Raw genomic sequence first — 11,678 nt, 5'->3', positions numbered from 1 at the left:
AACATGGCTTGTCTGAGACTCTGAAACCAGTGTCAAAATTAAGTATGCTATTTTCTTGCACCATCAGTAATCATGAAGAATATAGGGAAATAGTAATTATTTAATTTTCATCAAATTCTTGCTATTGTCAGTCTGAGTTACAGGTCTAAATCTGTCTGTTCATTCCTGCAAAAGTAAATTTGTCAGTTAATTTAATTGGAAGAATATTCTTGCTATTCCCATTCCTACATATTTCAAAAGGACAACAAAAATCAGCCATGTACTGGCAATCAAACATTACATTCTTTATTGAAAAATAGCATCAAATAGGTACCAGCATGGGGTTGTTTGCATCTGAATTACTTTGCAAGTGTGTGTTCACACATGCATATACATACATAAATGTATATATAAGCCTATAGCATTAGCCATTTTAGACGTCAGTGCATTTAGTATTAGGAAAACACTAAAATCATTCTGCAGTTACCATGTGAACAACAGTATTTTTTGCATTACAAAAAATGAAAACCTGTTTATAAAAGATGCAGGGGAAAGAAAAAGTTCAGTTAATTTGGCACGAACTGAATTTGGCTGCATCATAACTTAAGTCCTTGGAGCTATCGGAGATGTCTCTGCAGCATTTTCTCCAGGTAATAACCAATCATTTTGATTGAAGTGCTTTCTTAATTCCTTCCACTTCCATCTGCAAATTAAAAATCAGCTTTCTTAACATCCTTTAATTCAATTTCTCATAATTTGAAAACGAATATTGGGTAAGTTTTTTGCCTTAACCTCATGATCCAAAGTGACCTCTACTCTGGATACTTTTTAAACATTCTCCATTTCTACTTAACTGTCAATGTTGAATGTAACTTCAAGACATAGAAAATACTGATTGGACATTGTACATTAGGGCTAATTTGAGGAACTCGTGCTTTGTGGAGATCAGGATAGACAGGTAGAAAAAAAAAAGAAAGTTGGTATGTGCAAAGGTATTCTCCTAAATGGAGAATTTGTTTTCATGTTTGATTGGTGCTCTTGCCTCTACTGTTATTTACAGTAGATGCCAAGGTGCTGATTTCAGGTGGTCAGTGGAAATATGTGGAAACTTAAGGTGTGCCAGGTGCTAGAAATAAAGTATTATTACCAACAAAAATCTAATCAGTTATGCACACACAAAATGCCTGCAATGGACTGTTATATACTAATAGTCCAATTTGCAGTTACATTATCAGACCTGTGTAATATTCCATGTTACACCCATATACCACAGCTACAAAAGATAAAATATAAACTTAAGTTTGTATCTCTGAAATAGTGAGGAAATTAATCAATGGTAGTTAATACAGAAAGCTTTCTTTTAGGGGAGGAGCTGTAAATAACTGCAAGTTTTAAATCAGATCACTTAAGTATGAAAACATTTCGCAAAGTCACTTATGAAAATTTACCCTTTTAGATCTTTAGTAATATGATATTGTACTGCAAATAATGAGACAGGGAGGCATCCTAGCTTAGCACTGGGCCCATAATATGTTGCATGTTGAAATAAAACTAGAGCACCATCCTGTCACTGGTAAGTTTCTCCACTTTACTGATGGAAACCCTCAGAGGTTGCTAGATGTGGGAGAAAACAGTATAATGAAGAGTGTAATTGCAAAGATATTGGTTTGTAAACTTGCTCTTCAACCCTGTGGTCTATATACAGCAAATGATGTACTGGGCACGTTAGGCTGAAAACTACATTCTGCACTTCTTAATCAAGGATCAAACAGCAAAAGAGGATGAGAAATCTGTTCAATGTTAACTAAATTAGATACTTTTATGTGCCATTTCCAAACAACAAAATGGTATTTTAGAGATTGTAGTGAACAGAATTATTGTCAAGAAATACTCTGTTCTCCTATGACAAGTGCTGTAGGATTTTTCTTTTGTCTCCTTGAGACTTTTAGTTTAAGGTCTCCTGAAAAAGATAGTTATGGCAACAGTGGGAATATGGGTTCTGCTGCCAAGTCCCTGGGGATCTAAAAACTTTAACTCGGGAGTAAAGCAGAAACGAAGATGGATGATCAGTCTTTCCAAGCTATGGGAGTCTGGTCTAAGGTGAAAGAGGAAAGATTTAAAGGTGACCTGCGGAACAAGCTTATCCACAAGGGGAGTGGATACAGAGTGAACTGTCAGAGGAAGTTGTAGAGACAAGTAGTTACAATGCTTAAAAGACATTTAGACATACAAGGAGAGGAGATGGGTATGCAGGACTAGCTTGGTCAGCATGGACAAATTACGCCAAAGGGCCTATTTCTGTGTTGCATAACTGAGATAAAGTATTGGCGATTACACCACAGCAGGAGTTCTGGTTACAAAACTACAGAAAGGATGTGATTGCACTGGAGAAAATGCAGGTAATTCAGCATCTTTTACCAATTACAATGGGAGACTGGCTTTGTTTTCTGGCCTAGCAGAGGAAGCTGGAAGGACATGAGGTGTAAACAATTTTAAGATGTATGGTTATGGTATAAAAATAGTAGAAAATCTTTTTGTGGCAGGGTTCTTAGTCTCAATGTTCGTGACCTCAAGAAGTTGCAAGATATTTTGCAGACATTTTTAAAGTATCAACATTGAAAACAATTAGCCAAATTTCAAAGCAAAATCCCAGAAAGGTGTATGTAATGATCAGGTAAATGCTTTTAGGTATTCTTAGAATTATGAATAATGTTCACCATATTATGTCTGTCATTCAGTATCATAACTATTCTTTATTATCTCTACATGTGGAATGTTTGAGCTACTCTGATATATTCATGCTGCAAGCATATAATGCACCTTGATGATCCCACAGTGGTACTAATTAAAGATACAACTCACTTGTAATGAAATACGAATCTTCTTTTCTTCATCTAATTCATTCATTAACTGTGTAATCTCTTTTCTGCCAAAATGAAGAAGCAACATTTCAGTTTTGAAACAGTCAAAACACAGGAAATAATGTAGAAGTTGAGAGGAAAGTGACCCAATCTTCAGATTGGTGTCCAATACAAACTGTGGTTACAGTAACAAGTTTAAGCTAATGTACTAATCTAACAAACCCACTAACAGATGTACAATATTAAAGCTATGTTAACATTTTGCTGAACATCCACCACGATGCAATAACCAGAAAGATGTAACACTAGTAAATATACAGTTTTGAGACTTTGAATACAGAGAAAAACATGTGAAGTTCATATGGATGATATGACATTGTGAACTGAGAGTATGGTGAAAAAGCTATCATTGATCACAGTGTAACAGAAAAAACAGATTTAAAGAAAAATATGGGTTGGCTTATGATTTTTTTTTGTAAAATATCAGTTCTGTATCAAAGCCCTAGATAAAAAAATTGGTGGGCAAACTGCACTTTATTAGGCTGCAACTCTTGAGCTGACAGTTGTACTTTGAAGAATTGTACATGTCATTATGGAGTTGAGAAATTTTTGTTCAATTTTTAGGGTAGTGATGCCTGGCTACCAAAGAAATTACAAGCAAGGCTATTTACTTGAAATACTGCTTGGTGGTATACACTCAAAAACACTGTTAACATTGTAATAAAGAGAATGCAATTATGTTGTACTTTATAATATTCAGACAGATGTTTTGGGGCTGACCATGGTCAAGATTAGAGGAATTTTGAACTTTGTCATTTGAGTAAACAGGCTACTAGATAATAGAGATGATAATTCTGGATTAAACCATCAGCAGGGCTTATTTTCTTCGCTAATTCTTACCTTGTCCATTCTTCTGACAACCTGACTGTTGTTTTGAAGAAATATTGTCTGGATGTAAATAGCAAAGTAAAGGGAGCTTTTAAGATGAAGCAAGCATTGTGACAAAAGGCTAAAATTATAGAGCCATGCTTGGAGAGCTACTTCGAGCCAGACCATTTATTCGTGGGCAGAGATTACTAAGCCATTTCCCCAAGTGTTCAAAGGGTATGGAGGAGGGGGAAATAAAATTTTAAGCTAAGATATCAATGTTCAAACAGCTAGTTTGTAGTCCAATGACTACAAATTTCAAAAAGGTACAATTAATGGTTTCCTGGGTTGCAAGTTTGCAGTTGGTACCCAACAGATAAAAGGCCACTCACTTATGCTGAGACTTCATCATGTCAATAAAACTTCTCAATTCCTTCACTTGTGCTTTCACTTCTTCAATTGGATCCTGATTCTTTGGCTTCAGATCAGTATTGTACTGTACCGGCAAGCTTGGTCTCTGTCCTCCTGCAGAGGTGAGATTGTGATGGAATGCATGGCCCATTGACGCATGTGCGTTACTTCCAGAGGGCAAAATTGCAACTCCTGGTTTTGGTGGTAATGGTTTGTCAGATGCCTAGGACAATTCAAGTATTAAAAAGTCAAAAGAATACTGTCATTTTTAATGAATAATTTAATGAAATTGCTCAAGTTGCTAGAGAAGATAATCTGCAATGAAACCGACTACAATATTTACCAAGGTATGGATAAGATTCCAATCAGATCAAACATTTAACTGCAGAAGCAGTTTGAAATTAATAGCATTCTCCTATTTTTGGAACATACCTTCCAAAAACCACTTATGAAATGGTATTCTGGTCTTTAAGTGCAAGATCAGATGTCCAAATACAATTTGCTACCAACTCTTACTTCATACAATTATGTAGTGGAAATAGAAACAGGATCATGGGACATATTAAAACACCATCTAGAAAAATAAGGCAAATTTTATAAAAATTTTTTTTTACTGAATTCCAGTTTTTATCTTGGTCATTGAGAAGTTACACAAAAGGCAGCATAGCAGGAATGAAGTGGCTGAATTCAGTGGGTCTAAGCTGATGGTTTTCAATTGTATCTCCATTTTCAGTCTGTTTTCTGAAAGAAGTCAGCAGTATATACTTGGGGGCATATTGTAATAGCCAATATGTATATTAGATACTCTCTTAGCATCCTTGGACTATACCATCATTTAATTAAAAATTTAATTAGGAACAGAACTAGACCCTTTGGCCCATCGAGTGCTCTACCATTGCATTGTGGCTGATTTATTCTCCCTCTCAACTCTATTCTCCTGCCTTCTCCCCGTAACTTCTGACAACCTGATTAATCAAGAACCTATCAATTTCTGTCTTAAATATACTTGGCCTGCACAAGCCATCTGGCAATTAATTCCACAGATTCACCATCCTCACGCTAAAGAACTTTTTCCCTCATCTCTGTTCTAAATGGGTGTCCCTCAATTCTGAGAACTCAGTCCTCTGGTTTTACTCTCCCACTATAGGAAACATCTTCTACACCTCCACTTTAAATATTTAATGTTTCAAAGAGATTCATTCCTGGAGTTTTGGTGAACCCTCTCCAATGGCAGCACATCTTTTCTTCTAGATAAGGGGCCCAAAGCTGTTCACAGTCCTTACAAGTTTGGTCTGACCAATACCTTATAAAACCTCAGCATTACATCTTTCAAAGTAAATTTAATATAAAAGTACATATTTAAAATTTAAGGTGGGGGGTTATATGGGAGGCAGGGTTTGAGGGTCGGCTCAACATTGTGGGCTGAAGGGCCTGTAATGTGTTGTACTATTCTATGTTCTATATATGTCAACATACACAACCTGAGATTCATTTTCTCGCGGACATACTCAATAAATCCACACTGGAATAATAACCATTATAAAAGCAACAAAAGACCACATCAACCAGTGTGCAAAAGACACAAACTGTGCAAATACTAAAAGAAAGTAATAATAAATAAATAAGCAATAAATGTCATCTCATGTCTTTGCTGAGTCCTTGAAAGTGCGTCAATAGGTTGTGGGAACATTTCATTGATGCAGTGAAGTTATCCCCTTCTGGTGGTTAAGGGTAATAACTGTTCCTGATGGCAGCAGAAGAGAGCATGTCCTGGGTTGTGGGGGTCCCTGATCATTTCCTGCGACAATGTTTTGCCTGGATGTGCTCGATAGTGGGGAGGGCTTTACCCGTGATAGACTGGCCTGTACCCGCTACTTTTTGTAGGATTTTCTGTTCAGGGACATTGGTGTTTCCATACCAGACTCTCCACTAGTTTGTCTAAGTTTTAGATGGCATGCCAAACCAGGAAGTAGAGGCACTGCCATGCTTTCTTTGTAATTGCACTTGAATGCTGGGCCTGGGACAGGACCTCCGAAATAGCAACACTGAGAAATTTAAAGTTGCTGACCCTCTCAACCTCTGATCCTCCAATGAGGACCGGTTCATGGACCTTGGGTTTCCTCCTCCTGAAGTCAATAATCAGCTCCAACTAATCAATAAGTTTTAGGAACTTGGCCTTCATGCTTTCCTGTGCAATTGGATCCTTGATTTCCACACTTGCTTTTGTAATCTAATCCTCATGAAATGCATGCTAACATTGCTTTACCCTTCCTTACTGACTCAACCTACATAAGAACTCTCAAGTCCCCTTGCACTTCTGATTATTTAATGTTTTCCCCATTTAGAAAATAGTCCATGCCTTTATTCTTTCTGCCAAAGTGCATGACCATGACTTCCCTACACTATGCCATCTGCCATTTCATTGCCCTTTTCCCCCATCCATCTAAGTCCTGCTGCAGACACTCTGTGTCTTCAACAGTACCTTTCCCTTTACTGAAGTCAAAACAGATTGCAATCTGGTCTGTCATAAACTTTGCATTATTTATGTACTTAAGAAATCCAATCAAAAACTGATTTTACTATTATTGCCCTTTTTTTTAAATTGTCCCATCTGCATATTCTAGCTGTCATCCTTCTGACAACGTCCTTTTCCTCTTGAATTAACACAAGTTTATTCTTATTTGCAGAGCTTCCTGCTTCAATCTCTAAACTCATTTCTCATGGTGTCACTTCATTCAAAACATCCTGTTCAGAGTTGCAAAATCCTGTTTTTAGTTATCATTCTTTCTAGTTTTCCTTGATCTTGTGCTGCCTTGCTCTAGTACCACCTGATTTGCTGTGCTTAATTCCAACAATTCTTTCCTGTGTGATCAAATCTATTTCAAGAGTATACTTCCCTCAGCAGCCATAACACAAGTTAGATTTCAATGATGAATAATCCAAGACAGAAAGAGTGAAAATTAAAGATCATCTATCCATTGTTCTGGTGCAACCTCCACCAGGCATTTAAAAAATGCCTTCCAACATGTAAACAGATAAAAGCAAAAACTGCAAATTTGAACATCACGTAAACAACCACAATGCATGAGATGATATTACGGATGTCCTTCCTCCACTATGAGCAGCCATGAATATTGTACCAATTCTGAGGTCTTCATTCTTCATCTTCAAACATACTCCACCCCCCATCAAACCAACCAAAGGCTGTGTTGGTGTACTGAAGGTGATGGCATTTTTAAAATTGGTGTCTGAGAGGTGCATTTTCCAGCGTCTCATCACGAATATTTATTGTCGGGGGGCATACCGAATAGTTTGGGGGGGGGGGGGTAAGGTTGTTAGAGGATCTCAACTCTTGCTGATAATAAAGCCTATTCTTTTATATACTTGCGAAATAATCAATAATGGTAAGAAGCTTCTCTGAGCTCAGGCACACACAAACAACATCTGCATTATGCCTTGCTTCTGAAATGCAGTCACTGCAGACTCTATCAGGTTTATTACCACTGACTTAAATGAAGTGGAATTTGTTGTTTTGCAGCAAAATTATAATAAATTACAACTATAATGCAAAAAAAAAGAGTAACAAGGTTGTGTTCATGGACCGTTCAGAAATCTGATGGCAGAGGGAATCATTGGAGAGTGGATCTTCAGGCTCCTACATCTGTTTCCCAGTGGTAATAACAAGAATTTAAGAGGTAAAGTAAATAGTTTCCCATTAATTCTGAAGCTGAGTTCCACTCCTGAAAGTGTTGGAGATAAGGTGCAACATTAGGATAAAATAAGTTCTCAAGTATGAGGACAATTACATTGTAATATCAGACTGTGTTTCATAATCATATAACAGATTTGCCACAACTTTCACAAACGAGAAAATCTGCAGATGCTGGAAATCCAAGCAACACATACAAAATGCTGGAGGAACTCAGCAGGCCAGGCAGCATCTATAGAAAAGAGTACAGTCAACGTTTCGAGCTGAGACTCTTCAGAACGATCTTGGTGAAGGGTCTCAGCCTCAGATTTCCATAGATGCTGCCTGGCCTGTTGAGTTCCTCCAGAATTTTGTGTACATTGCCACAATTTCTTCGGAATGTCAAGAAATCTAAAATAGCACAATATAGCAGCTAGGATAGCCTTTGCTCCTCTTCCCCAGCTAATCACTCATTTTTCACTTCAAAGCTTTTACTGGTTTATGAACTCTTGCAGTTCACACTGAATCTATGAAGTGCCTTGTGTTCTGTACTTTATACTGTTCACAGTGTATTCTTAGCTCCTCACTGCCAGTTTACACTGTTAGTCTATTCTCTGCACTATTCACACTGTTAAGCTTCTCTCCCCCAGTTCACAGTATCACTGATATAATAAAATGATTTCTGTGAAAAAGTTCTTTTAGTCCACATTTTAACATTACCTATTCGTACAACTGAAAAAACAGCTCTAGTTAACTCACAGGTAACAAAGGGATGGGTCTGGGAGCTTTCTTTATGACTTCTTTTACTTTTGCCGCATTGGAATCAAATTCTGTTCTCTCTTGCTCTTCTCTTTCATCCTCTTGTGAAACTGGTGAGTCCAAGTAATCAGGGCTAGAAAGTGATGGCTGGAAGGGAAAGAAGAAGAAAAAATGAAGCACCAGTTGCTCAGAGCAGCCTAACCAAGAAATCAGAATTGATCATAACTCAAAACAAATTTAATCAGAACATGCTCTGATCATGATTCCTTGACACTTCTTTTTCTATGCCGATAGGATGACGCCTTACTACTGAATATTTTCAGGTGTGACCTCTGTATTAACTTGATAATCTTTTGCAAATATTCTCTTTTTCCCTGCAATTTCTCTCTTAAAATAAACTACCGGTACCTTTTGGAAATTTATCTTTCAGGTAGCTCCTTTCAAATTGTGGATTGAAAGTGCAAGTTCAAATGAAAATCTGCTTCTGCAGATTTGTTGCTGTGAAATGCAGCAACAAAAATCTGTCAAATTGGAAGGCAAGATTTGCTAGCTCATGTGTAATGGAAACAAAACACGGCTTTTGTTCATAATTTCGAAGTCCATATTCAGCTTGATAGAGGGTGCGAAAATACAACATTGCAATTAATAATAAATTACTCCTTGGGTGCAAGATCTCAATGTTTTACTTCACACTTGTTTATATAGCATTATCAAGGTCAGCATTTAATACCCATGCCTCATTATCATGAGAAAGTAGTGAACTGCAGAACAGTTTTTATATTGTAACTTCTCAGGGCATTTACAACTGTGGGATTGGAGTCAAATACAGACTAGTCTTGATTTGGCCTACAGGTTTCCTTTCAAGGACATTAACAACTCAAGTTTATTTTTAAGCACTGCATTCCAACATTTTATGGTCATGTTTACTGATACTAGCCTTTTATTACCAGATTAAGAACTGGCAAGGATCCAGGGTAGCACATCAGTTACCACGATACTATTACAGCTCAGAGCATTGGAGTTCGGAGTTGAACTCTGACATCATCTGTAAGGAGTCCATACGTCCTCCCCATGGAATGCATGGCTTTTCTCTGGGTGCTCCAGTTTCCTCCTGCAGTCCAGATGTACCGGTTAGGTTAATTGGACATTGTAAAATAGCCAGTGATTAGGCTGGGGTTATTCAGGGGTTGGTGGGCAGTGTGACTTGAAGGGCTGGAAAGGCCTAGTTCATACTGTATTTCAATAAACAAACAATGGGTGTTCCATGCCTGAGCATCTCTGGTAGAGTCTATTTTTGATATTATATGTTTGGTATCTTCAATTTTTACAGTAGGAATTGTATTTCTAGTCTCATGACTCAGATCAATTAACCAGCCACAGATGTGCCTATTGGTTTGTTTTCTGTGCAAGTACCAGCTAACTTGCAATAATAACTCAAAAAAGGAGTAGGAGTTTCATAACAAAAACAGAAAATGCTGGAAACACTCAGCTGGTGATGCACAGACAAATTAATATTTTGGTTGAAAACCATTCATAAAATGGGGAATTATGGAAATTCAACAAAATCCCAGATTTCCCCTTCCCATTTAATGGGAAGACCCTCTCTTTCCACTATTGATGCACCCTCAAACCTCATTTACATTTAACTGCCGATGTTTATTATAGAGCAACAACTCTCTGACTGTAGGTGTGCTCTGATCTTCAAGAAACAAAAAGCATAGATTAGCAAAAAAGAGTTTGGTCACCAGATAATTGAGATACAACAGAGAATAAAGAGCTTTTTCAGAAACTAAGTGGGAATGTAGGAAGAAATCCAAAGAGATACAACAATAAAGAAGTTGAAATATCATTATATAATACACGGAAAACCAGGATAGCATCAGAAAATACAATCATCAGAAAAAGTCATAGTGGCTTCTTCGGGTCCATCAAATGGTGCAAATGTTTATCTCACTTGAACGATCTGGGTTCTTTAGAAGAGAGACTAAGATAAGTGTCTTCACTACTAAAAATAATGATAAAGCAGTCAACAGAGTTAAAAACATTTGATTTGAGGGGTAGTTAAAATCTAAATACCAAATGATCACTAATAAATGCAATGGGGAATTCATTATTCAAAGTTGAGAAACTGGAACTTGCTATGAGATAGTGGTTGAGGCAATTAGCATTGATGCATTTATGATAAGCCATATAGCACCATTCAGTTCAGTCCAGATGAAGAGTCTTGAGCATTTCCCTCTACAAATGCTGTCTGACCTGTTGAGTTCCTTCAGCAGCTCACGTTATGCTTCACAGACAATAGAACTGTTAGATTGGCACGGGCCTTTACTGATGCCAGACTAGCAGATTTTGCGGACCATTAATTTCTTAATTCCTAATAAACTTTAAATTCAACACTTCAGTAAACTCAGTAAGTTTCCAGAGAGCCGAGGACAAGGGCCCTCTCAAGTACTTGGAAATAGAGGCCAGGATGAATAAAATTTGTAAATATCGCCTGGTGAGATAAATGCTGAATCATTAGGATTTCTGAATGGTTTGAAAATAGATTATCGGAGTTTTACTACTTATTTGGAGAAAAGGAGAGATGAACCAAGGCGAGACACAATTCCATAGAATGCAGCCTGCATAAATGTGTTAGCTTAGTGCCTAATCCTGAACTGAAAAGTCCTATGTAACCATGTATAAGCTTAAACACATACAGACGTAAAGACTTGTGATGGTGGGCGCCGTCCACTGGCTTTCGGTCTGGACGTTGTGGGATGGTTGAGTTTTTCGGTGGAAGTGACTACACTGTCAAAACTTGTTACATCTACAAGGCAAAAGAAAGCAATGCAATACGTTAGAAATGTATGTTTCAAACAATTTGTACCATGTTCAACAACCATACAGCTGTAAAGCTCAAAAAATTCATCACATTTAATTTTGTTTTATTTTTGTAAGTAATAACGTGATGAAATAAAAAGCCAGTATTGTTACATATCAACTCCCTCTCCAGAAACTTAACGCATTCTTCCACAGGAATAAACACCAGACCAAAATGGGTCAATATACTAATTGGCCAAATCAGGTAGCAACAAACCATCTTTGTTCAGAATGTAAATTTCCACATTAAA

At 37.2% G+C, this 11,678-nt stretch overlaps 1 protein-coding gene across 3 annotated transcripts in view; it reads right to left on the bottom strand.

Moving 5' to 3' along the window:
• Positions 1-263: 263 nt before the first annotated feature.
• The window catches only part of sh3kbp1 (SH3-domain kinase binding protein 1), a 225,587-nt gene continuing 214,172 nt past the window's right edge, over positions 264-11,678 (bottom strand). For all 3 annotated transcript variants that reach the window (XM_073045869.1, XM_073045870.1, XM_073045871.1), the window contains 5 exons: positions 11,265-11,374; positions 8,566-8,712; positions 4,100-4,341; positions 2,842-2,905; positions 264-682 (listed from right to left, as the gene is read on the bottom strand). In XM_073045869.1, the coding sequence (XP_072901970.1) occupies positions 641-682; positions 2,842-2,905; positions 4,100-4,341; positions 8,566-8,712; positions 11,265-11,374 (605 nt within the window). In that variant the 3' untranslated portion in view covers positions 264-640. The remainder of the gene's footprint in view (positions 683-2,841; positions 2,906-4,099; positions 4,342-8,565; positions 8,713-11,264; positions 11,375-11,678) is intronic.

The sequence above is a fragment of the Hemitrygon akajei genome, chromosome 5 (assembly GCF_048418815.1).
Source record: "Hemitrygon akajei chromosome 5, sHemAka1.3, whole genome shotgun sequence".
Lineage (NCBI taxonomy): Eukaryota > Metazoa > Chordata > Chondrichthyes > Myliobatiformes > Dasyatidae > Hemitrygon > Hemitrygon akajei.
This window is presented reverse-complemented; position numbering and strand designations above follow the sequence as displayed.